General features: G+C 41.1%; 1 protein-coding gene across 4 annotated transcripts; it reads right to left on the reverse strand.

The window, feature by feature from the left end:
- cngb1a (cyclic nucleotide gated channel subunit beta 1a) lies at positions 1–25,135 on the reverse strand. Of its 4 annotated transcripts, XM_044029557.1 has the most exons (34): positions 24,221–25,121; positions 21,557–21,776; positions 21,230–21,269; positions 21,077–21,146; positions 20,426–20,440; positions 19,787–19,886; positions 19,621–19,645; positions 19,022–19,079; positions 18,314–18,343; positions 17,491–17,551; positions 17,368–17,395; positions 15,968–16,092; positions 15,307–15,407; positions 15,028–15,168; positions 14,903–14,944; positions 14,213–14,348; positions 13,899–13,938; positions 12,589–12,736; positions 12,196–12,282; positions 11,949–12,097; positions 11,341–11,553; positions 10,894–11,102; positions 10,742–10,792; positions 10,534–10,620; positions 10,290–10,354; positions 10,064–10,186; positions 4,528–4,669; positions 4,007–4,166; positions 3,572–3,669; positions 3,400–3,482; positions 3,127–3,243; positions 2,392–2,538; positions 1,206–1,383; positions 1–1,048 (listed from the first exon to the last, which is right to left on the reverse strand). In XM_044029557.1, exons 2-34 carry the CDS (start codon positions 21,773–21,775, stop codon positions 827–829), a joined length of 3,510 nt encoding a protein of 1,169 aa, XP_043885492.1. In that variant the 5' UTR covers position 21,776; positions 24,221–25,121; the 3' UTR covers positions 1–826. The 4 variants fall into 4 exon arrangements, with proteins under 4 accessions (XP_043885492.1, XP_043885489.1, XP_043885490.1 ...); XM_044029554.1 differs by lacking the exons at positions 1–1,048; positions 1,206–1,383; positions 2,392–2,538; positions 3,127–3,243 and having other exon boundaries at positions 3,366–3,482; positions 19,022–19,076; positions 24,221–25,135; XM_044029555.1 differs by lacking the exons at positions 1–1,048; positions 1,206–1,383; positions 2,392–2,538; positions 3,127–3,243 and having other exon boundaries at positions 3,367–3,482; positions 12,589–12,730; positions 24,221–25,135.
- Between the last annotated feature and the right edge of the window lie 2,229 nt (positions 25,136–27,364).

Raw genomic sequence — 27,364 nt, forward strand, 5'->3', positions numbered from 1 at the left:
TTATTTCATTTTCTTGCAGCACAATGAAATTCCCCCTAATGCTACTGACCATTTCACAATATTTTCTAGAATATTTAGGTCACTGTATATGATCACATCGCAACAAACCTTACACATTAAAACACAATCTAAGACTTTATAAAATAACCAACAGCATTTTCAAAACATCTTAAAACTAGTCTGTTTATGATGCTTGCCATCTTTATAGAATTCTGGACCTTACTTGACAGAAGCTGCTTCCTGTGCACACTGTGTGGCACTCAATCATACTTTATCTTGGACTATATCGAGCGTGGACCACACCCTGAAAGTTGCATGTAAACTTTAAAATCTGTGTTTCCAGCAGAACCTTTTGCCTTTGATCTGTGCAAGGCAGATCATGCAAAGATCATTTCCTACCACAGGTGCCATGGCAACCTGTATACAAATCAAAGGCAGACACAAAGGTGGCATTTCACACTATACATTTTAATGGGGGGGGAAATGGAAGATAATGTTAAATATTTCAAAAATGACAAATAACAGAAAAATACAGTATCTTGCCACCTAATTTGTCTACAGTGGAAAACCTTGTAGTAGTTTTTTTAAACTAAATCTCACCAGTGTGGACCTTAACGGCAGTATCTTGTCTGTACTGATGCTTCCTGCCAGGTTCACAAAAAACAGAGTCCACAGGTAAATAAATGTCCTTCTCTTGACGTGAAAAAAGAACAAGAAAATGTTTTGTTTCATTGTTTAACGACTAAACAACCAGAGAAGACGAAGCTGAACAGTCTGTGGGACCAGAATTCATCAGGGTAGAAGATAACGACGCAGGTGGAGGAGCTCACTTGCCCCTTCTTTCCTCTCCCTCTTCTCCTTCCTTCCCATGAATCACCTCCACACTGAGCGTCTCCTCTCCTTCATGACGCGGCGTCATCCTGATGACGACGGAGCTGTCGATTGTCTCCGCCACCGTGTCGTCATCGTCCTGAGCCCGAAAGTGAGGGATCGGAGAGCGGCGGTGCATGGGACAGGGAGGAGGGAGTGGAGAGACAGAGGCAGGAGTCTGGGAGGGACAGAAAGCAGGAGTGGATGAATTTCTTTTCTTTTCCTTTCTCCTCCCTTTCAGTCCTCCTGAATATGAAAAAAAAACAAAAAACATACGTGTCCAAGTCTGAAATTTCCCTATAAGTGGAAAAAAGAAATGAGTTTTTTTGTAATACCTCTGCTGCTGTGTAGGCCTTCTTCAGTTTGCCGAAGGTCCCCTCTATTCCTGCCTGCTCTGCCATCTTCAGTGCTGCCTTGAACATTTTGGGGGTGTCCGGTCTGGGTGGGATGACCTCGATTGCCCCTTTACCTCCCTCCTTCTCATCTGGCTTCTTGTCCTTCGTCAACATGGTCCTGCAGGGACGCGACAGTGAGTTAAATAAATGCAGCATGAACAGATAACAACTGCTTACAGTTAACAACAGAAAAAACAACAACTATACAACTCCAGAGAAACTCGTACCAACACCAACAGAACCTCCAGCACATCCACCCGCTCTGCTGCAGCACCATGATCTGGCTGAGAACATGGAGACAACAGCAGGAACCTGCACTAATCTGACCTGATTTTCTGACTGTCTGACCGCAGAAGTAGAACAACCTGAGTGAGCAGATTAGAGACAGGACTAATCCTGATAAAGACAGGGGAGGAGACAAAGACAGACGCCAAGCAGTGCAGGCAATCTCATCTTCTCGTGAAACAAACTACGTCTCATTTTTAACATATACAGTATGTATTTGCTTGCAGTTTTTCTATATTCACATATCAAACATTATTAAATGTAGAAAGAAATTTGACTTGGTGTGTTGGTGCATTTCCAATGAATAAAATTAGAACATAAAAACAAAAGCCTTAGATATAACAAATGTACACAAAATATGTACATAATGTGTAGCGGTTTAAAAGGAATTATTATTTCTTTATATATGGTTTGCATTAATGTCACCGAAAACGGTGGCCTCTGTAGAGTTGACCCACCTCCTGATATAAATACAAAAGACTTTAAGGTTATCACTATGATGCACCGTAATGTTTCTACGGCAGTCCAAATGGACAAACAAGCTTAATTTTGTGTTACATGTTTCGAAGTGTAATCTTACGATGCAATAAACGAAGAACATTCTTTCTAGCATAGTAGGGCCACTGTAGTTCTGTGAATCACTTGGGAAAGGAAAGGCTGAGGCTCTACAGTCTCACATCAGATATTCACACTGGACCTTTAATGTACTGTCACTGAACATCTTTATACGACTGTCTTTATAAACAGTCATTGACCATCGTCACATACAGTAAATGAGCGTCTTTATATCAATGTTATGTTTGCATCTTAATGTCAGTAATAATTTCTAGCTGTGTCTTACTTTGCCTTCTTGCGGAGCAGCTTCTGGGACTCTGGGTAGTGGACCAGAATCTCCGCCAGGTCCTTCTTATCCAGAATGAAGAGGTTCGCAAATCCATGCGCCTTGACGTTGGCTGTACGACGGTTCCCTCCACCTCCTGCCAACAAACTGAGCAATCAGAGAAAAGAGAAATTGCATATTAGCAAGTTTTTTTGGTGGTTGGTTATTGAGCTAACTTGTCAGTTGGTTAGTATTTGGTGTTAAACGCCAATTGACATCCGTACAGTTGTATCATCCTTTTTTCTGTATCCAGTCATCAATTAATTCCCTTTCCTTTCCGTTCTTATTCCTTCTCTTCTTAATCCTCACTTATGTTCTTCAAAGAAACATTATCAGAATTATCAGAGTTTTTAGTGACATTAGAGGTAAAGTCAACAGGCACCAAGGACCACAAACAAGTCACGATTTCTTCACCTGACAGTAATCAAATATTTCACTGTGAAAAGACGGACAACAACTTCCTGAGAATTAAACTGCAAACATTCTGGGAAATCTGCTAATGTATTAGTGATGTTTTTTTTAACATCATAGATAATTACAACAGATTCAATGTCTCTTTTCTTTAATTAACAGTCACAATAAAATCAGTTTGAATACATTTATAAACTAACTTTATAAACTGAAATTCTTGAACGTTGTCCCCACCTGACGGATTATAAAGTGGTTAATAGGATGATGAAAAGAGGTGGGGCTGACCTGATCTCTCCGAACACTGAGCCGGCCCTGATGGTGACAAACACCGTCTGCAGGTCAGGACCGCCCACCACCTGCACCTCCCCCTGTTTGATGATGTACATCTCCCCAATCTCCCCTGAAACACAAACACACACACACACACACACACACACACACACACACACACACACACACACACACACACACACACACACACACACACACACACACAGTGTTAGCACACTCACAGATTAACTTTCCACTTGTCTTACACAGCTCAATCATGTGCTCACCTTTTTGCAGACAAAGTCTCCGGGCAGGTAGACAACAGATTTGAGTCTGGTCAACATGTCAAACACCATTTGTCTGTCACAGCCCTGAGAGAGACACACACACACACGCATTACATTATTTCAAATGCTTTGGTTAAAGGCACGATTATGGTGTCTTAAGGTGTGTGTCTGACCTGAAATAGGGCCACTTTACTGACGATGGCATAGTTGACGTCCACAGCGATGTCCATTCTCATCTTAGTAGGCAGCTGAATCAGCAGTTCCTGTTCATCTTAAAAAAAAATAAAATACAGAAGGCAAACTTTGAGCCTCACCACTTCACTCCCAGATACTGACTTTTGTTTTATTGAAGTTGACCATCTTTTCTTTTTGTTTTCTGTTTGTGAATGCTGGGCAACCATGGCTCAGTGTTAGAGCGAATCATCTTTCAACTGGAAGGTTGCAGGTTCAATACACTGCTCCGCTAGCTGACATGCTGATGTGTCCTTGGGCAAGACATTTAACCTTGTTGCTCCTGACGGCTCAAGACTATGGAGTGGTCATCACGTGCTGCACATTTACAGTATATGCGGCTAAACTCACAAAAGGGTTTAACTCTGTTCCCTTACCCAGCATACCCTGGCTCTTCCAGGTGTAGTCATACCAGGTCTTGATTCGGTTCTGGACCTCTCGGGGTATGTTATAGGAGTTCATGTACTTGACGGTGCTGTCCATACAGGCCCGATAATAGTTCTCTCCAGCGGTTGCTGCTCCGACCACGTCTCTCATCTGAGAAAAGCACAGTCAGGTTTTTTGTTCCAGTGAAGAAATCGTGACTACATTCTTATCTCAATTTTTATGTACAGTATATAAACTTTGTTTCTGAAGGTTTCTATATCAATAAAGTTTTAGTTAAAGGTCTGTAACTGGTTTCTACACCCTTCATCTTATTAATTTAAACCATCAAATGTGTTTCTGAAAGCACAAAATCGATGGATCCTGAAACTATTCGTCATTCATTTATTCTATTGTGTTTGAGGTAAGGATTATCATGGTCCTGCAGTAATGCATATATTCGTCGGCCAATAGGGAACACATATGTACAGTATCAGTATGTAACCAGAACAAGCAGTGGAGGTTTTCACATCACCTGACCGATCATGATGGAAAAGGCAAAGACACCAACAAAATAGTTGATGAGCTGGAAGCAGATTTCAAAGACGGTGGTGGGGTCGGGTAGTCCTCCGATGGTGATCAACGTCTTCACGGCAAAGTAGTAACAACGAATGTAACTGAAGGAAAATGAAAAAGAAAAGGATTAAATCAAAGCTGCATTCAGGGTTTAGTTGGTAATAATCAGAGCAAAAACAATAGATCTTTAAACCCTAACAGGAGGCCCTAACAAAAGGGTATTTGTCAGTGGCAGTGGTATGGACATCATATCACCATATAGCAATATGATATATTAAAGTTACTCTTGACTAGGTTCCTGCACAGTTTTTTTTTTTTACAAACCAGAATGAAAAGGAATAGCAAATGGAACAATGTTTGACATTTGTGCTGTGTGCTAAATGCTTTCTTCCTCCAATCATTGCACACAAAAGTGTAAAATGTGGTAAAATTAGTATATTGACAATATAACTCTAAACAGCAAGACACATCAAAGCTGTTTGTTCTAAAATACACGTGCACAATCACACCACAACTGGCTAAAACAGGTGATACTTTCTGCTTACTGCCCAGTATGATCGGACCGAAAACTATTCCTGTGGCATCAAAGTGAAGTAATTAGGAGTGGCTGGGGGTGGAGTGGCTCAGTGGTTAAGACCGGTACCCTATGTGCGAAAAACATCATGGTCGCAATGGTCGCAAGTTCGATTCCACCCCTCGCTGACTGTATTCAATTCCATTGTAAGTTGCTTTGGATAAAAGCGTCTGCTAAATGACATGTAATGTAATTAGGACACAATCTAAGTGACTTAGGTCCACAGGACATTAAACATTGGATATAACCACTGCAACATTTAATTACAACAGCCCACATTATAGGTTCCTGGTGTCCGTGGTGCTAAAGCAAAATGCAAATGCAATTACAATCTTTGTCAACTGGCCAAATTTCAACCTGTTTGTTTCTTAAGTAGGTTGTAACATGTTCAGGTTTGCGTCAGATCAGTCCCAGTACTTTGCTGTTAGAAGTCTTTATGATCTTCCAAAGAAATAGCAAATTATCAAAGAAACAATATTCTGTCAAATATATACAAAACAGGAGGTAATTCATAATTTGTTAACCACATCTGGTGTTATATCCCCATTGTCTGAACTATACTATGACTTGCATGGTGTAGAATCAAGTCTATTTCTGGCAGGCTGTGTATACTGACAGGTGTAATGCTGCCCTCTACAGGAAAACAAAGGTTGTTTGCTCTGTTGCTTAATATTCTTACATATACACCAGTCACTTGAAGAACTGCTAAAACGGCTTTCATGGCAAGGTGATGATTCTTCTCAATCTTGAAAACTTGTTTTTGCAGAAAAACACGTTTCATAAACAACTGTTGCTGATCTCATTTGAATTGACCACATTAAAATGAAGCATTGTTGTCCGGATATTTAATTTTTAATTGACTGAATATCTGGAGGTTTTCCTATAACTTTCAGATAGCTGGCTTATCCACAATACCCCAATAACAGTCTAGTAGGTTCTTCTTCTCTGGGTTTTAACAGCAGCTTGCATCTGTGATGTTGCCATCTTCTGGAGTTAGAAATTGCTACACTACCATTCCTGTCATATTCTCTCTTCCCTTCTCCTGTCTTCTTCTTCCAATAAGTTCTGGCAGGCTGTACACTAAGAGATGCAAATGCCTCTTCAAAATTGAAAATCACATCTTCCTTTTCAGTATCCTCATCTCCTGTCATTTCCTTATTTCCTCTCCTCCTCTCCACATGTTGTCTTTGATGTGGTTAGTAGTGCTGATTAACAACACAACCACAGATGTAGTGGTGCAGATCCAAGGCAAATCATTCTGCCTTTAATCTCTACAACATTTAGAGGCATAGTAAATAAATGTTTTCTATTCACAATTGAGAAATGTTTACTCATGCTGATGAAACAGCAATAGATGACATGTCCCAACTCAAAGCTGTTTTACAAGACCTGACGATTCATCAGAATGCTCGGGGGCGACCAGATATCACTCGATTGTCCAGGAAGGAGCTGGAGGACTGGTTCTGGCGCCTCTACGACGAGTCCCTGCTCTATAAGCAGCATTCTAACAAACAGGATGATATGATCAAGAAGCTCAGTACTAAAGTGATGAGGCTGAAGAAGGATCAAGGTCGTATGGAGCAGCTGGCAGCAGGAGGAGCCCGGGCAGTCTCTAAAGTTCGAAACAAGGACATGGAGGAGATGTTAGAGGAGCTCCAGGAGAAGGTGCAGCAACTCCAAACTGAGAATGAGCGACTGAAACAGCGTCTTCTCGTGGCCAAACACCAGTTACTGAACTCACAAACCAGCAGGTCACGCCCAAACAAACAAGTTCATTCTCAAATCAACTCTGGATTGAAGAAGAGAACTGATTCCCCGTCACTTACTCATACACCATTGAGCCAGCTGAAGGAGGCAAGGGCCAAGATCCACAATCTTGAGAATGTAATAGAGTCTCAGCGGAGCCACATGGAGGAGATGGATGCAGAGTTGGAGCAGCTGAAAGAGGCACTGAGGAAGGAGGCAGAGAAAAACGAAAATAGACTTCTGCAGGCACAGATGATCAACAAACTCAAGGAACACGTCAGCAACAACTTGACGCAGATCCAACTGCAAAAGCAGCTGACTGACAAGTCCAATACTGTCACTGCATTGGAAGGGCAACTACAAGAGCATAAGCAGACACTGAAGGCAGCGTTACAGAAGTTGGACGAGCTGTCAGAGCAGCTCAAACATGAGAGGCTGAAGAGTCGGGAACTGGAGAACTGGCTGCAGATCTCCAACAACAAGTTGGAGCTGCTGCCGCAGCAGTTGAGTGAGGTGGAGCAGGAAAAAGATCAGCTGAAGGAGAACTATAACAAACTGCTGGACAGCATCTTTGATGCATCTCAGCAACAGAAATGGCAGGTCCAGGAGCAGCAGCTGAGGTTACAGATCATGCAGCTGGAGACGGACCTGAAGGCCGACCTTGACGACAAAAATAAAATCCTCCAGAAGCTCAAGACTGAGCAGGAGACACAAGAGAAACTTGCAAAAGAAAACAAAAAACTTCAGTTTCAGTTTCTGGAGCAGAAGCAAGAAATGGACAAACTGATAGATTGTTTAAAAGACTACAGTAAGGAGAGTGAACCATGCAAGGAGAGATGTGACCTGAGTGTCATGACGCAGGTGGAGGACAGAAGGAGCAGTAAAACAGAGAGCTGCATCCAAGAGCTTCAATCTGCTCAATCGAAAACCATCCGGGAACTGAGCGTGGGGTCGCTCCTTTGGACAAAGAACAACTACATGGCGGAGCTGAAGGCAGCACAGCAAAAGATGGACAGTGACAGTATTCATGAACAGCAGCAACTGGAGATTCTGACTCAGCAGATTAATACAAGCACTGCAAATACAAAGATTGTGCAAGCTCATCTTAGGGAAACCACCTACAGCCCAAAGAGACATATCTTCAGACCAGAAATGACAGACTGTGCTGAGGGGGACAAGTTTGGTAAAAGGCTTCACCTGAAGTGTGAAGTCCTTGTTGAGCTTCAGATAGTCTGTGCCAGTCTGTCTCCATCCCTCCTGGAGGCGCTGGGTGACAGCAAGCCCTACACCATCTGTACCTACTCCTTCTACTTGTTTGAGCTGCAGTCCACTCCAGTGATGAAAGGCCACAGACCCAAATACAACTACAAATCCAAGTATATGGTAAACATGGACAAACACTTCCTTAACTACCTCAGCACAGAATCTGTCACCATCAACCTGCATCAGGCCATGGGTATGGACTGTAGGAATCTGGCGAAAGCACAGCTTCGACTGCAGCAGCTGCTCAAGCAGGACAGTAAAGTCCATGGAACGATAAACTTGGTCAGTGCTGAGTTGGGGACTGTCGGCTCAGTGGATTACTGGATGAGACTCACGGCAGAGCCCAACCGAATGATAAAGGGCAATCAGGGGGCAGGGGGCGACTTCAGCTTTGCTCTGAAGGCAGCACAGTCTCCGCATGGATTTGTTGCCAAGCATTCATGTTTGTTAATTCCACCACTGCAGTAACCTGGTGATTTTGACATCTGCTATTTTCTGTCGTGTTGAAAGTGAATGAGAAGAAAAGGCAAAGGAAAGACAATTAGGCAGTATGTAACAATATAGATGACAACTGCCCTAAAACACACAAAAGAACAATGATGACAAGCTGGAAGAAGAGGCAAAAGAAAGAAAAGATGGAGGCAACAGATCTCTGCTGTAACACTAAGCACAAAAAACAAATGGAATAAAAACAGTCTGCACACATCTCCTGTCTTTTAGCAAGACTCTCGCTTACTCACTGTGTCACATATTCAGATACTGCCATTATCTTAGCCTAGTTCTTAGCTTAGCAGCAATGGCTACTCCGTCTCGTCTTATGCCTCTGAAGTCACACACAACTGTGAAAGTAGATAACTTAGAGCCACTACTACACATTTACACTGCAGGAGAAGAAATTAGAGAGGGAAGAATGAGGGAGTTAAGAAAAAGAACTTGTGACACACAACCAATTATGTACCAAATGAGCTGGATATCTTCTCCCACTATGTGTGTGTGGGTGTGTTTACCCGTGTGCAGTCTAATCTGCTGATCTGAATCAGCTGAGTGGCACCTGCAGTTAGTGGTTGCTATAGAGAGAACATCACTGAGGTACTCATTGTAACGTGATGACATGTCATCACTGTGAGTGTCACAAGGTTTGGGCTGAAGACCCTGATATAGATTTATGATGAGTCAAATATGGCAGTTTCAAAATTGTGGAGTTTTGTGTTTCTGACCAAGAGTAGGAGAGTTCACTTTATATTGTGCTCTTTGGAGAAGCTGGATAGTTCCCCTCTCACTCAAGAGAGTTGCTGCTCAGATTCTGTTAGTCATTGTGGTGTGGTAGTCACATTGTAAACTCGACACATTTTCACATGTTCTGGTAGAAAACCATGTTTGCAGAATGAGATTTTATGAACCGGAGAGCAAGTTGAAGAGTGAAAGTATTTTCAAAGAGTTGGAACGACCTTTCTCGACGCAGTACACAATGAAATCGCACAAATTTTCAATAAACAAAGGTCGTGAAAGAGCTGAATTGAGGGATGAAAGTTTCACTTTTTGTGAATATTTTGAAGTTTTGAATTAAACTTCTGTGTAGTAGACAATGTGTGAGTCTGAAGTGAGCTTGCATACATCTGGATAAGAAATCGTCTTTGTGAAACACTGATTACAATGGAGCTTATATGTCTACATACATATAGACGTTTTCAATAAATTTGTAAGTAAAAATAAATTTTAAAAAGTAAAAATTGGAAAAAAATGTCCTATAAACTAACGAGTTATCAAACAAAAACAATAGAATAATAAGAAAAAGAAACAACATATAGTGGGAGAAATCCCGCTAATAATCTGCTTTACTTGCAGTTGAAACCTCTGCAGGAAGCCTCGTTATGACAAACCAAGTGTCCGCAGAGTGTTTTATGGTTCTTACGCGTTGCCTTTTCCATTGTAGACCCATTTTGTGGATCCCAGTCCTTCATAGTCTGAGCCCCAGTAGAAGAGACAGGCATTGATATGCAGAGAGTACAGGAGGTACATGGAGGTTCGGATCACCCTGATATCACACCACAAGAATACAACAACGAACACAGGGAGAAGATTTAATAACATGAAAATAAACGCATCACATAAAGAACATGGACGTGACTTTTACTCACCTGTAGATGTAGGCTTTCTTCATCACAGCTTCCATTCTGTCGTTGAATTCAAAGAAAACATGGTACTGAGAGAGAGGAAAAAAAACAAGATAATTGCAAAAATACACTTGTTTATTCTCAAAAAGAAAGATGTAAGACATATAGGTCAGCTGTTCATCTATAGAAACATTAACGTGAAGTGAAAGATGTTGATCTGTAGTAACACACTGATAGAAAACAAAGAGAAAGTAGAAAACATCCAGACCTTTAGCAGACGAGGAAACCTCAGCAGTGAGTTCACTCCTGTAAAGTAGTAAAATATCTCCATGGGAAACAGACTCATGATATCCACCTGTAACACATGCAGTAAAACATTTTGGATTATTAATAACAAAACAATCATTTCAAAATAGCTTCTGTGATCAAATTGCTTCAAATCAATGCCAAACACGCACATACAGATTAGTTCTCACCTTAAATCGCTCAGTCGACATGTAGTTTTCTCTCATTGCTTTTTTATCACACTGAAAAAAAAATTAGGGTCCAGACATAAAATGATTTTTGTGCTTAATTTACTGAGATCAAATCAAGATGTTTATTTTTATTTTCGGTTGAAGTCACTGACCACAATGTCTCCTCCACGGACAAACTGCAATCTGGGCTGGAAGACGAGGATGTCAGTGATGTAAATGAGGTCACACGTGTAGTCAATCATCAGCCACAGATGGATGTTTTCTGAGGTTTGGTAGGGGAACGCCCAGCGGATTGGGATCAGCCACACATTCCAGTTCCACGCTGCCACCACAAAGAACAGCCAGAACACATAGATCAGGTCTGTGGAGACAAAGGTAGATTAAACCACAGTGACCTCTTAAGGTGTCTTGTTTGGTTCCAACCAACAATTTGACCTGATTACATATGCCAGGAAATTCATGCATGGTTTAAAATGATACAAAATGGAACATCCAAATCTTCTTTGTGTGACAGAAATTGGATGAAATAAATAAATAAAAATGTTATCAGACAAAAAGAGTGTGAGTTAAAGTGGTAGCATTATTGATAAATAGCATACCAGTGAATGGGTCGATGCTGGAGGGGAAGCGATACTCCACTATGACTCGAAGCCAGTCGGGCATTGGCGGAAGTTTGGGCAGTTTGGGAAATATTACTGGGTGTCCTAAAAGTTCAAAGGTGAACCGTTTGTCTTCTTCCTCTTCTTCAACAACAGCAGCATCTGCCTTCTCCTCCGGTGGAGGCGGGGGCGGGGGTGGAGCTTTGCTCGGGGCTGCAAAGATCAGACAATGCGGATGTCAATAAAAAAATGAACATGAAGGAGCATTCAATATTCAGAGTTTACTAATTTCCTCTGGAACAGGAAATCAGAGGGTGGTAAAAAAAATTTTTTTTTAAGATTTTTATCACATGCTCTTCATCTTCTGAGGTTACTTAGTTACCATAGAAACAAAAACAAACAAACTTCTTAAGGCAGATGCTGCTTTAAGAAGTTTATTAAAAGGTTTATATGGTCAAGTGCAGGAGTTTGTAAGATCTACCTCAAATGTAAATTAAATGAAAAGAAAATATGATGCTGTGAAACATATCCAAGACAATGTCATGTAGAATAAAACCTAAAAATCTCTGCAAGTGCTGAAATGTCTGAAACAAGTAGTAAGGACGCACAGGCGGAAGGACTCTCCCCCTCAGACTCGTCCGGATCCACCAGCCGGTCTTTCTGGCGCTCCGTTCGGCCTTTAAACAGCCCAACAAGCTCACTCAGGCGGTCCTGGATCACGACACTGCCAACACTGGCCGCTGACAGAGGACGCATCCTGCAGGACCACGGGACACGACAGGAAGATTAAGTTGGACATGGACATGTGTGAGAGAGTGGTACAGGGCAGAGTGTGACTTGTGGAAATTATCTCACTCTCCGTCTGCAGTCAGCAAGTCTCCTTGACTGGGCCAGGTTTTGAGATCAGTCCTCAACTGTTCTCCATCCTCATCACCTGCAGCACTGAGAGGAACATAGCAGGAAGATATGAGGACACCGCATAAAGACAGGAGACAAATGAATGAATCAGAAGCAACAACTTCGTCTTTTATCTCATTTTGGCTAACTTCCTGCTGTTGCTGTGTTGACACACCCACTCTCAACTCGTTTCAAGTCAATATTTGTCAATATTTGCTAAATTTAAAAGGATTACTGATTGTACTGATTGATTACTGTATCTGATTTCTAATCAATTTGATCTTGAGTCCAGGTGAACTTTTGTCTCAAATTTGAAAGGATTACCAAAGTATGTTACTGTGTGGCTGTTACCTGGGTTTTGACAACACCATTTCAGGGACAGTCAAAGCAGTGGACTCTGTGGTTGTGATAATGTGAGGGATGTTCCGGCCTTTCCCCTGCCCCACATCCTGATCCACAAGCTCCACCTTTAGTGCTGGAGTTGCACCCAAATCTATACCTCATAACAGAGGACAAGAACAGAGACAAAACTGTTGGACATCTACCAACGAAAGGAAAAAGGAGAAGTGCACACTGAAGAAGCAAAGTCTAGCACAGTATGCAATTCCATGTCTTTTGAGATCACCTGAAGTGTGGTTTGCTGCTGGCAAAGCAGTGCAGAGGCGTGGAGCATAGTCGCTGAGGGGGATGTAAGTGGACACCTCGAGAGACAAGGGTTTATTTGGCACTGTCGAGGTTTGGATGTCTACAAAATTCTATGAGGTTTAGCTAAGGGTCTGGAGGAGGAGGGTGGGGCTTAAGGCTGCTGAGGATGCTGGGAGTGGCAGTTAAGGCAGCTGATGATTCTCGTGCAGCATTGTTGCGCCCGCTTGGGAAGCTGTGATAGTTCCTGGGTGAGCTGTGCAAGCTCCAGCGGCGGGGTTGGCATGGATAGTTTGGGGCAGTTGAGGTAATTGTCATGCATGAAATTCCGGCAGCTCTCCAGGCAGTCAGCAGCATGAGGTATTCGCAGCAGAAAGCTCTGCACTGGAGAGCAAATACCAAATACTGGACAGGGAAACAAGTAAGTTAGCCACAAGATGAGACGTTCACACGATCCTAGCACGGCCAGTTAGTACGTAATCACAGAGGTCATTCCAGAAAGACGAAGAAAACAGACTATTTCAATTTGTTTGATCATTTAAAATCCCTGCTTAGTAAATTCAGTGATTTATTTCTAAAAAACACAACATACATCCATCTTGTTAGCAACAACATTTGTTACCACCAAGGTTCTAAAACACAGGTTGTAGGGTAATACAGTAAAGGTAAGACATGATTTAGTTGCTTGGTGTTGGAGCTGTGTTTTTTAAGTTATAGGTGGCTTTATGGGTATTTAGTGGAACCTCTTCACACGCTATAATTTGTCCATATTGATATGACTGAACATGCTGGACGTGCACTTTTGATCCACTGGAATCAAAACTGCAACAGGTTTTTTCTATGGGAGGTTTCAGTTCAGACATTTTAGAACAGAGAATACTGGTAATGTTCCCATGATTTTTCCATCTAATCCATTTATACTTACCAATTTTTATAATCATTTAAATTGGGCTGAATGGTTGATTTTTTTTGCTTTACATATCTTTAATTATAGTAAAATCCAAATGTTCTGCCCTCACCTCCACATCCACCTTCTTCCTTAGATGCTTCGGTGTTGCCCTAAAAGAAAAAGTCATTATGAAGAAATGGAATTATTCTTAAGGGTCTTATTTTCACACAATTCTATATTCATAATATTCTATATTATATTCTGTAATGCAATAAAACACCAAATGAATGTAATAATTATTATTTCAGTAAGGAGGGCACTATATGCAAAAATGCATTTAGTCTATCTAGATGTAATTTTCTACTTAAGGATATTTGGGTGTATTCATGAAACCATTGAAGTTTGCTCTATTGTTTGTGTAAATAGATTCATAAAGCGTTTCACCTGCTCTGCGGTGGTGGTCGGGGCTCCTCGGGCTTGGTGGGTGATGTCCACTGGTGGTTCAGATTCACATTTGACTGCCTCTGCAGTAGGCTCTTCTTCCATTTGAGACAAAGACTCAGCATTGTCTACCAGGCACCTGGTGAAGAAGGGCAGGTGTCATGAACTTCTCGAAAACAAAGCAAAACAACTGAAGACCTGCAGGAGTGATCGTTTCACTGGTGTGTTCAGCACACAGCTTTGGTTTCCCCGTTAATGTCTGTTCACACACTGTAAGATTTGAAGGCGATGAAGAAATGAAGGAAACTGCTTAATAAACCAGGTTTATTTTTGGACTATTTTGGAGCACAGGAGAAAAATATGCAGTTAAATGATCCTATTGGGAAGAGTGGTCATCATCAACAACTCTTTGCAGGAATTGTGGTACACCCAAATCAACAACGTTGTCAATAGAAAACTAAAAACTAGATTTGCATAAAAATACAAATTCAATATTCTTTCTAGTGAGTTAGTTGTTGTACTGAGGTCTGCCCTAAATGATGGAAGTAAAGAGTTCTTGAATAGCAAAAGAGGGTCTGACGGTTCACCTACAGTAACTTTGCCAGCAGTGGACACACAACCACAGAAAAGTGAATTATAATATGAATATTGTGAAAAATGAAAGTCCCGTTCTATACTATTATATGAACTTACTCCAGCTCATCCTCGTTCTCCTCCTCCAGGATGTTGGGCAGTCTGTTGAGAACAAATATCAGGACATCAGTGACTGCATTATAGATTAATTCCACATAGATACTGTGTCTATTTATGTGACATACTGCTCATTGGACTCATTGGACAGCATTTCTATTACGATCTTGGCGGACTGCTCCATCTCAAGCTGGCGGACTGCCTCCTCAGCTGCCTTCATGGCCAAGTCCTCTGCAACACGGGCTGCCTCCAGACGCTCTTGCTGAAGTCTGCATGATAACGAGGAGTTCAGAAATTCACTAAAATTCTGTTCACTAGTCTCTACAAGAAGAATACGACATCACTTAGTCTAGAGTCCTGTTAGTGTCTGATAAAGGCTGCAAATATAAGATGAAGTTACTACCAACCTTTCCTCCATGTGACTTAGTATCGATTCTCCCATCTCCTTTTTGATGCTGACCATCACTGGAGTCCACTGTTCCTGTGTCTCTGCATCCTCTGCCTGCAGCTGAACACATGTAAAACATTTGTTTGGCTATTAATTCAGCACATAATATTATCACGTGTCAGTATGGATGCCATTATCACAGTGGCACAGCCTATACTATGCTCATGTAGTATATCCATGACAACTGCTATGGTAATAGCTCAGTACCTCTTTATGTTCCATCACAGACACTAACAGCATACAATGTTAACAACGTGTGCCAAGTGTTATTGCTAACACCACCAGAGTATAACCTTTGAAGAGCCACCATGGTAGCTACTGTTCACGTTAACAGGAGCAATGGACTTTAAGGGTCCCGGACTAGAGACCAGAATGTGATGACCCCTGTGTTTGAGTATCATACTCTCCCGTTTGCATTTAGTGATTGTACTCCCCAGTTTCTCTTTTTTTTAATTTGTCTTAATAAACCTACTGCTGCTGCTGAATCAGCTGCCTGGTGCCCAAAACTGAGAGGAGGGCCCAGGCAGTTGATTGCTTTGCCTTCTCTATAGCAAGACACTTAGACGTCAGCAAAGGCATGCACACAAAATGTTTCCTTAAGTCTGGGATAAAAGACCCACCTCCTGTTTTGATGATTGCAGATCCTCTTTGTTCTGGGACTGTGGCTCTTCTTTAATTTCCTGCTTTGCCTCATCCTGTTCTATGTCCTCCAGCACCAGGTCTGTCCTCCTTTGCACGATGCTGACTGAATGCCATGTGGCAGGGAGAACAGGCCTGAGGTTTGTCTGTGTACAGTTCTCTGTACTCTCACAGAATATGCAGACTTTCAGCAGTTGTCTGACAGACTCTGACTGACTGATTGATTGATTGATTGATTGATTGGTCGATTCCTATTCCATGCAGTTTCATGTTTTTTGAACAAGATAACAAAAACACAACAAAACACTTTTTTATTTCAGAATGAATGTCTTTATTTTCATCATGAATACAGAGGAATCTGATTTAATCAGTAGCAATGTCTGCAGTGATTTAGCTGCCTTTATGTCATAAGCAAAAGCCTTTAAAAAGCACTTAACGGTTGTCTTGCACTACTGAAAGCCAGTTCCAGAGCTTAGGTGAGTTCACTTAATTTAAATAGAGCACTGCTTCTCACAGCATAACTAATTTGGATTCTATGTGCATGGCAAACTGACTGAGATTGAAGACTTTTTTAAATGAAACTAATTGTTTCCATAATCTGAAACATGGCTCTCTGTCTGTCTGTCTGTGTCTGCTGCTGTCAGTGTCAGTGTGAGCGACTCTCTCCTGCTTGTCCTTCTCCTTTTATTTTAAGGGGCTCTCGTGCCTCCCCCCCCTGAAACAGAAGGAGAAGAGCAGCCCGGTTAGAGTCTGCCCCATCACTGGCACCAGCATCTGTTCATCACTACGCTGCCAGCAACACCCATCAACCAATCAATCAATCATTCATGTATTTGTACCTGCAGAGGGCAGTCAGGGGGCAGCAATAAGCTCATTTCTGTGTAATCAAATTAGAGCCCTACATTGTATTATGGGGTATAGTGACACTGTGTCTTACATAGACTGTGCTGTGCGGGCCCCCAGTACCACCAAGCAGCATCATAGAAGAAGAACATTTTAACATTTCAACTAAACAAAAGGCTCACTGAATAAAATGTAGGTCCGCTTAATTGCATGATATCTCAAGAATATGTTTGCTTTTTTATTGTGATTCCAGTGTCCAATTAACAATGTGGCAGACATATTTTTGTAAGACTGTAGAATTAAGCTGGTAAGATCGTATTAGGTGAGCCTTTGTGGGTAAAAGCTTTTTCCTGGTGTCCCCATAATTGACTGAGTTCTCCTGCCTGTCTCGTGCAGGTTCATATGATGATGTTGACTATTTTCCAATATCGCATAGAAACAACCTCAAAAACGATCCCTTTAAACCACCACAATGTCAGCATGGTGTGACTTTAATGCTCATGCGTTAGTCAGAGTAGCATAAAATAGTAGTACTTACTGTTCTGAACTTCACCACTGCCTGTGTCCTGAATGAGGAGAATATATTGTTATGATATTATTCACAGATGGTTGGCAGCCAGCAATTTATTTTATTTATTTAATTTGTGAGCAACAGACTCACCTGCTTCTGCACAGGCTGAGGTAACATGTGACTAATACCAGTGAAAATCCAGCCCATCATACTGTGAAAACAACACCAGCGTGTTAAAATGTGTTGAAAAAAACAAAAAACATTTCCTAAACTTTAACTAGTTGATTTGAGGGCCTCGCATTTACAATTTAATAACAATTCAGTCAGTTGATACTGTGTGAATTCTGTGGTGTATAAAAACAACTATGGTCACATGATAGACACTATGTGTAAACTTTTACTTAGTTTCTATGGAAGAAAAAAACCATAAACAGACTTTTAGTATGAGAATTAATCTCACTTTCTCAGCTCCTGTGTATGTGATCATTTGTGAATGAATTCATGGAGGACATGCAAGTCATTCGCCTCAGCTGTAAAGTGACAGTCAGCTGACCACAATCTGTTCCAATCACAGCCACTCACACCAAGGCACTCCATGTAAAGGCCTGTGCACACTCTGTTAGTACACAAAAATTCTCCAAGGGTTGTGAAAAAAGAATGACATCATTATTTTCTTGCTTCTTGTTTGGGAGTTCCTGCATCATCTGGGGCAACTTTTTCCTTGCTCCAAGTCTAACTGTATATTCCATTTGCTGCAATCAATGGTTTTATATGACAAAAGTATGCCTGACTGAACTGGGTATTAATAATGGAAAACAACAACATGTCAGTAAAATGTACATGTCCCAATACTCATCTTTACACTAGCTTAATATTTCCTGCATCATGTTATCCATCTACTAGCCAGTTACAGGCTGACAATAATGTCATTTGGCATTCATTTTTGTAACTTTCTTGCTATTTCTCCACTTACTTGGGCTGCTGCTCTGCCTCTTTGAGAGACCTAGAAGAAAAAAAGAAAACGGTGTTAGACTATGGTCTCTTCATCATGAGAATTAGCTTGTTTGCTCTGTCTGCACTGAGAATTCAATGAAAACCTCAGATGTACGTGTAAGTGAAAAAGCAGTATTGCAATTATGCATCCACTGTGAAAGGATCTCTATTGTCCTTTGGTATACAACCAAAATTGCACAACGAAACAACAAGGTCAGGTGGAGAGTTGATCAGAGCCGCTGTGACTGAGCACACTGCCACAATGGTCCAACCTGACCGAATGTGTCTAGCATTCATATATGTTTTGATGGTGGGAGGAAACCGGAGAGCGTGGAGGAAACCCACGCAGACACGGGGAGAACATACAAATAAGGTCACAGAATCGAACCCAGCACCTTCTTGCTGTGACCGTGCTAAACACTACCAGTGCTAATCCACCGTGTTGCCTATCTATCTATCGATCAAACACTTTTCTTGACAGTCTCCAAACTTGACTTACTAAGGACAAAGTTGAGTGCAATGTCAACCATGACATGTTTAGGTTACGAAACCCAAAAGATATTAGTAACAAGCCCTTATTGAACAGGTACTACACTAGTGGTAAATAAAATAACACAAACCCCACACTTGCTTCTTATGCCCTTTCCTATATTACTCTGATAGTCACAATCACTGACAGAGAACTTACTTCACAGTGTCAGCAGCTGGTTCTGGGGCTTGTGGAGGTTCTGGAGGTGGAGCTTCTGCTGTTAATAAGCCAAGAAGACACTGTTTGTGGTCATTCATGACAAAATCATGTGTTCATCAAAAAATAAGTACATTTTATATCAGAAAATTACTTTTGATACCTAAGTATAGTAAATGTGATACACTTTAAGACTAATTTTTAAAAAAGTGACTTCAACTTCTGCCAACGTCATTTTCTGGTAAGATACTTGTACTTTTACTCAAGTAGGCAGCCTTTCCCAAAGTGGTCCACTGGTTGCTTAAAATTTCAAATAACAGTGTTTTAATTTCAGTGTTTCTCAAACTGCCTGTGACATATATGTGTTGTTTTCAATATCAAATCAACTAGTAGCCTATGTAAAATCCAAAAAATATTTGTTGAACTGTTGAAGTTGGCATATTGTCTTGGGGCTATTTTGAGTTAGGTGGTGCGTGAGTGTTTTTTTATGGGTTAAGTGGTCCTTGGTCTGAAAAAGTTTGAGAAACACTGCTTTAAGGTACTTTATACAAGACTGGCCACAGTGTGACGTTTATTTTAATAATGTTTAGATCCACTCTTACCTGCTGCAGCTGCTGCCTGTTGCGCCTGCGGGGAAACAAACACTGAGGTCACATGTCCAGCAGACGAGGTTGCATGAGATTTCCCAGATAAAGGAGCTGGTATTGTAGGTAACTACTCAGCCTGTGACAAGAGTTTGTGGAGTGATATGAGACTTAACAGTCTTACCTCAGTGGGCTGTCCACCTGCTGCTGTGTCTTTGCTCTTCAGTTCGGGCTGAGGAACAACTTTCTCCAAACCCTGAGCAAACCATGCTAACATACCTGTCCTGTGGAAACAAAAACGTAGTCGAAATGTATGTAAACACTGTCTCTGGTGAACAAACTGCTGCAGATCCAGAGGGGTCAGGGACAGACAGTAGATTAGGTCATGACGTGTGCTGAAGCTTTTAACTGTACAGTACCATGCAAATGTCTCAGGGCACCACTTTGTTGTTTTGTCAAATTCTGTGATCATCTGGATTGGAATGATGTGACTGACACTGGCACATTTTTTGTCCAGTGGTTATTTTCAAACTGCATACATGTTTCCTGTATTTTCTGGATGTGTTCCAATAAAGTGACTGAGACATAATTATACTGTATGGTCATTATAGTGTAGCTACAACAACTAATCTAATGGTGGCCTAAGACTATTGCACAGCACCGTACTGTCGTTCACATGTATGTTCACATGTATGTTCACATGTATGTTCATGGTGAGGGAGCTCACTAACTTGCAATCAGCCTGTTCATGGTTGTGTAAAGCAGTTTACTATTTGGCAATCAGGTTTGCGAACAATAAGGAACCCATGTTATTATTACTCACTTGTCTTCAGGTTTACTGTTGTCCACAGAACAGAAAAAACATCTCATCACATCATGTAATAATACTACAAATAAAGTTTCACAATGTGCACACACACATACACACAAACACCTCCCCACGACCCTCATGTGGAGGATAATAAATTAAAATTAAAAAGAGGGAGAATAAAGTGCTCAAGACATAAAATACTGAGCAAACAACATAAACCACTGGACCAATTCTAGAATAGATATAGCAAGAACTAAAACTATAAAAATGAAATGAACAAACAAATAAAAAAAAATAATAATTTGCAATATTGTTCAATATTGTTATAGCTGATGAAAAAGCTGTAAAGCACTATCTAGAGAGTGCAAGTCCAGAGTCAAGAGTGCAAGGTTTCTGTGATGTGCAGAAGCTCACCACTCAGCCGGCGTGACAAAAATATAAGACTGATTTAATAAAAGTATGATAAAACAGGGTCAAAATGGTTTTGTCCACGTGGAAATAAAGCTAGTTTGTCCTGAAACCCTTAACCCTTAAAAATGAAAAAGACCTGCTTCTCTGAAGTCTGAATAATGTCATTGTTTACATAATATATAATAATTTTGACAATGTAGAAAATGATTTTCTAGGTTTTTAGGGCTAGTTAAAAAAACTCATATAACTCACCTGCTGCCCTCTGCTGTCTGGACTCCCTGGTTTGGTTTGTCAGCGTCTGGAGCTTTTGAATCTTTGGAAACTGTAAATCAAATATGTTCTTCGTCAGACTTCAATGTGAGGAATCAAAGTGAAACACATCATATTTCTTGTGGGTCACCTCACCTTCAGTTTTACCGTCATCTTGAAACGTCACCTTTTTTTCCTGTTTAAACACAAAGTTATGTATGAAATTAAATAAATAAGTACTCTCCTCTAATAATGTTTTTTTTGTGGCAATGGAGTGTGGTGGCTCTACCTCCTTTTGGATTTTTCAAATTCAAACTACTGTATACCGTGTGTGCTGATATTATTTTCATATGCAAAATTAACACGTTATCTATCTTTTTCTGTGCCACTAACTGATCACGTGTGTTGTGTTACATGCAGTGAAAACATCAAATGTCTAAAAATGATGATGGATAATGTGAACAGAAAATAGGCATGGTTTACTTGAGCAGGTTGTTGGGCTGCAGGAGAAGGTGGGGGCGCCTCAGGTGGTGCAGCTGGAGCTGGTGCTAAAGCTGGAGCTGGAGTTGGAGCTGGAGCTGGTACTGGAGCTGGAGCTGGAGCTGGAGGCAGAGCAGCAGTTGGTTTCTCCTCGGGCTCTTCAGCTTTTTTAGACGGAGGCTGAGGTGGCTGGGGAACAACTTTGACCACCCAGTTCAACATCCTGACACAAATTGGTGACATAGGATGGAAAATGGAACAAATTGTGGTTATTTCAACTATTATCGTCACTTTAAAACTAAATCTGCTTTGTTTGAATGATGTTAACAAAATGACATCCTCTGCACAGATGTTACAGATGTTAAGGAATTCTGCAGGAATCATAGCAGTATCATAGTTCAGGTGTTTTTTTTAATTGGGGTTGCGTGAGTCAGTGCTGGCTGCCTTGTGTGCATCCTCTACATATATAACCACCAGTCTAGCAGGTACATTCTCACATATAACATGGCTGTCAGCAGGGACACTGCAAATGCGGCACACTTAAATTTGGCATTAAATTTTGTAAACAGACCACAAAAATACCCTCAAATTCAAAATGAAAAACTCTCTGAAATCTTTGTTATAAAACAAACACAAATCCCTGCACAAACTGCACACTTGAACCTGGTACATTTTCATCATTGTTGATTGGTTTATTCAATTATATTCTAATACTGCACATCATTGTTGTTATGCCTTGTATAGCTGCGGTGTATGGCCTTCCATTTCCATACTTTATTGTAAATTTCTTGTATAGCTTTTGCTCCTCCTCCTATATTCTTCTTCTCCATGGTCACCCTCTGTATATGAGCAGTATCTATGCTTTATACAGTAGAGAGAAAGATGAACAAATATGGATCAGTGTCGTAGTGAGAGGAGGGATTCTTTCTCTGGCACTGAACAGCATGGACAGTCTTGTACACGATGTTGGCCATTGTGGCACTTTGGGCTTTTCACAGTGCATAGTGTGGCTCAAGTCAGTGACATCTTAATATGTTATAGAGAAATCCTGGCCCTTTAAGACGTATACGTGCATATCATGTAGACTACACCACTGACTGTGCCTAATGGTTTTCAGCTTAGGTCTGGCTGAGTGTCAAGTTCAATTAGAGCTGACTGATCATGACCCTAATACTCCACAGGAGGTTTGGCAGCAGAAAACAGGAGCTGTGCCTGTGCAGTTAAATGTTCTTCCGATTCCTCACTTACACTTTCCAGTTGGGTTTTGGCCATTTACATGGTCAGTTTGTTAGTTAATCAGCAAATTAGTCAGTCAGCAAGACCAACACAATGTAGCATAGATAAAGGGTCCTCAAGGGTATTTATCCAACTGGACTTGCTTGAGTTTTGTTGAAGACTGTCCAGAAATTAAGATGCCAAAATGTCTTGAACAAAACCTCAACAGAACTCAAGCAAATCCAGTTGCCCACCATCTAATAACCTTGAAGATACAGACCATGTCCGAGAACCTTCACAGACATGGTGAAAGTCAGATAATTGGCAAATCAGTCAGCTGATCAGTCAATCAACATGGTGGTAGGTTGACCAATTAGGCAGTCAATAAGTTAATTAGTTTGCTTGTCAGTTCTTTGGAAGTCTAGCAGCTTATTGAATTAGCCATTTCATCCAATCAACAGTCAGGTTTTCTGCAGAGCACAGATCAGTGTGGAGACGTTGTGTATTAATGTTGTGTCTCTGACTGCTGCTAAGTGTCAACACCCAAGACTATGCTCCAGCAGCAGAGGGCAACATTTGCTCCAGCATTAGCCAATGTACTGTAAGAGGGGATAGTATTCTGGTATGTGGACTCACATAGAAAGGCACTTTAACTGCCTCTCCACAGTACCAAAATGTGGAATGTGATGCAAATAGTCATTCTGCTGCATGAAATCACAGTCACAGCCTCAAACAGAAACTGTTCTTAAGAAGACAGTGAAGCATCAAGACAAGAACAACCAGATTGCAGGACAGTACTGTACATACCCCCAAAATGTCCAACTCCTCAACACTCAGAAACTACTCTTTCAAGTAATGTGATAGTTTTTAAATATGGGGCTGTAAGATCTATGTTAACATGCACTTTATCTGATCTCTGCACCTCTACAGGTGCTTTAGTATTATGTTATGATCTCTTTTTATGGCTTGGATTACGCTGAAAGAAATTCCAATCGACGATGTTGACATTACAATCATGAAGCAAATTGTTCTTCACTCACTCCATTTTTTCTTTTTTTACAAAGAGTTTAAAATCAGACGGAACAGCCAGTGACTATGTGTCAGTATTGTACCTCATACAACCACAGTATTACAAAACTGAACTATCACTTTATAAGTCACAAAAACCAGATCACTCTTGGCCCAAACCATTTACCTCTTAACCCCTTTGGCATTTACTTGTAAACTAGTTAAAAGTTACAGTATCTCAAAAATCCACACTATACATTGTGCTTTTTGTTTACAGCACCACAAGATCCCAACCATCTGCAGGTTCCAATGCAGCAATTCTGTTCTCAGTGAGAACATGATGAACTGTAATAAAATGCTATCATTTCACCAGCCATGCATTCGGGTGTGTTTCAGGGTTGTGGGTGGGAGTGGTCTATCTGCTGAAGGGGTATTTTGTCCTACCTGAGTAGTTCAGTCGGGATCCAGCAGCATCCCACAGAGCTAAAGTGAAGACGCTGTGAAGACCTGCAGAGATCTGAGCTCCGAGGGAGGATTACAAAGAAACTCTAACAGGATTATTAAGGGAGTGAAGGGCAGAGCAAAAGCAAGACACTGGGACAGACCAGGACAGGCAGGAACAGACCAATACATCTTGGGATGGACAGGAAAGGACTCCATGAGCCAGGCACAGACTTTAGGAGATCCTGAGACAGACCAGGATAGACATGGACTGGAGCACAGAGAAGACTATCAAAAAGAGTTAAATTGGAAACCAAACAACAATCATTCACACATGCAAACATACAGTTATATACACAGATTTGAATTAAGTGAGCAGATTAACTTTTTCCAAGTTTTGCACGAGCAAATTGTTCTACAATGAATTTGAACTTCGCAACATGAACTTCAGTGAGTTCATGTTGCCTAAAATCATTTCAAACCAGTCTCTACTGACCTCTGGCATCAACAAGGCATTTGTTGACGTCAGCACTATTTTCTGTTTTTTTGGATCGTTCTCTGAAAACTAGAGATGGCTGTGTGTCGAAAATCCCAGTAAGTCAAATACCCAGACCAGCCTGTCTGGCACCAACATTCAAAATCACTGAAATTTCTTCCCTGCTGTGATGTTTGGTTTAAATTTCATCAGGTCATCTTGACAATGTCTACAGCACAAGTAGTTTAACAATTATATCTACTAAGTAGCTGGTGGGTGTACACTGAGTTTGTGTTGCCCTCTCAGCTGTGACCATATTGCCAGGGATACAGGTGAAAGCTGTTAATGTGGCCCTGAGAAGGATCAGCTCATAATGAGGTTACATCCAGCGTCAGCAAAAACAGAGGATTGGAACCAGATCACAGATAACACTGAGACCAAGAGAATCCTTCATGAAGCAGTCTTCCCCCAGTCTACTCTCTCTGCTTATCCAGGCTTCTGTTTTCCTCTTCCTTCTGTGCATCCTTGTCTTTCGTTATTTCATCCTGCCACATTTTCCACATCTGTTGGTCTTCACACACCTCAAATAACCTCTCCCCCTTCCTCTTTACACCCACTGTCCCTCTCTAATCCTTACTTACTTAATTCTCCCTCTAGTATCATTCTTTCCTTTCCACAATAAGCTGAGACTAACTTGATTAAATATGATTTTGATACATTGATTGTTGTGATCTGAACACCCAAGACAACAAGGGAAATGGTGTCACTCTGCCCTCTGCTGGACAAAGATGACAAAACACAAGTACCCAGGTTCTTATAAATGTAAGCTGAAATACAGAAGAAAACTCTCCTTTGCAAAGATTAAGTTGGATTTTTACTTACTCAAAAAATGGGAAAGAAAGGTAATGAGTTCAAAGCTGAACGTTTGTCTGATACAGTTACTTTTTACAGTGTGGTACACACACACTGGGTGTTTCTGTGGAAACCATATCCACAGTGATTGCATTCGCTTCATACATTAACCTGACCTTTGAGACCGAATGATAACGTTGCTCTGCTCTGAGTCAATAAAGTTTCAGTCACTCACCAACATTAAGTATGGAGTATGTACTTTATTTCTTTTTCCTTTTTATTTGGTTCATGTCCATTTACTAACATGAAGGGGCCAAATTTTATGGTCTATACTGCAGCCAGCCACCAGGGGAGGTGATCCAGATGTTTTGGCTTCAACATAATAATTGTTAAAATTGCAGAACTATGGGAAACTGAGCAGCCTTGAGAGAAATTTGCACACACTGAGTGCCTTCTCTAGGGTTAGATTATACTCTAAAGCTGTAGTGCATTCATTTGAATATAAACAGATGTTTGCTTCATTTAAACCACTGTGAAATCAAGGAAAGTAGTGTTTTGCCTTTGTGGTTATATTACCGTGCGGCACACAAACACAATTTACAACTGAGCAGGCGAGGTGGAAGAAGCACAAAGTGTGAGTAAAAAAAAAAGGAACATTGTCATTCAGTGAGACTTCACAGTCATGGATCACTATCAGGAATTTGGCTTCTCACAAATCTAATCATCCAATACTGAAGACACTCCCTCCACCAACAGCTATAAAGAAGAGGGAAAAAGAAAATACTTAAGTAAATTAGTATTTGCATGAACGATACCTAAACAGTCATGTTTACTGTGTTTACAAGCTGAGTCCAATTCCAACCTGCTAAAAACACCGCAATGGTATGTTCTGGAAACTAGTGAGCAGGGTCCATTGTGATGATCTGCTGCCAACGGAGGTCAAACACTGAAGGAAACGGCAATGTTTTCCGTTCCCTGTGAACACAGCAGTTTCCTCCTTTGGTTGTACAGTCGTGTGTAACACAGGGAGGAATGCAAAGTGGAGCTGGTCAGAGCCAAGCAACCTGGAGTTCACTCTAAATGCTGATCGAGCCTCTGGATTCACCTCACACCCTCATCCTCAGCAGGATGAAGACAGAGCTGAGCCTGAAGGCAAACTCTGGATTTAAATAATATAAGCAGAATGTGATGAACAGGAAATGGAGAACAATTTTCCCTCGTCAGGATCTTTGAGAGAAGAGCTCTGTACAGCTGTGGGTGTGTCCTGAATGTGACAACAGACAATAATATCCTAAGTGTCCTAATTTTGTCTGATGCTCTACAGTACAACACAATAACAATAAGGTTGTTCATTTGTGGAGGAGAATCAAAACAACATCCTACTACATGCTCTATACTGTAGTGTGTTACTTAACCTACTTTAATGTTAACAAAAGTCTGTTGCATTCAAACCCTTGTCCAACAACAGTTGACTAAAGTGCTGCACAGCAGTAAAACCAAATACTTAAACAGATAAAATAAGTACAAGACATAAAACACAAAGCACACACAAAGACAACAACATCTCACATACAAGAGGAAAAAACTGTGAAATGACTTCACACAATGATAATGAAGCCTGCAGCGCCACACAACTCTCTCTCTGTAATTCTCACTACAGCAGTGTTTAGATTTCTTGTCTAGAGAACTCGGAAAAAACCATGCACAAACAGGGAGAACATGCAAACCCCATGCATCTGACTCTTGTTCCGACCGAGTCGTGAACCCAGGTCTTCTTTGCTGTAACGGCAGGAGTGCCAACAACTACACCAACCATGTGG

This window comes from Solea senegalensis, linkage group LG7 (genome assembly GCF_019176455.1).
Source record: "Solea senegalensis isolate Sse05_10M linkage group LG7, IFAPA_SoseM_1, whole genome shotgun sequence".
Lineage (NCBI taxonomy): Eukaryota > Metazoa > Chordata > Actinopteri > Pleuronectiformes > Soleidae > Solea > Solea senegalensis.

Coding starts and splice junctions, on each gene's coding strand:
- cngb1a (XM_044029557.1), bottom strand. CDS start 21,775: ATGTTGAACTGGGTGGTCAAAGTTGTTCCCCAGCCACCTCAGCCTCCG. Junction 18,344..19,021: donor CCAGCTGCTGACACTGTGAA/GTAAGTTCTCTG, acceptor TTTTTCTTCTAG/GTCTCTCAAAGAGGCAGAGC. Junction 12,283..12,588: donor ATGGTGTTGTCAAAACCCAG/GTAACAGCCACA, acceptor TGTTCCTCTCAG/TGCTGCAGGTGATGAGGATG.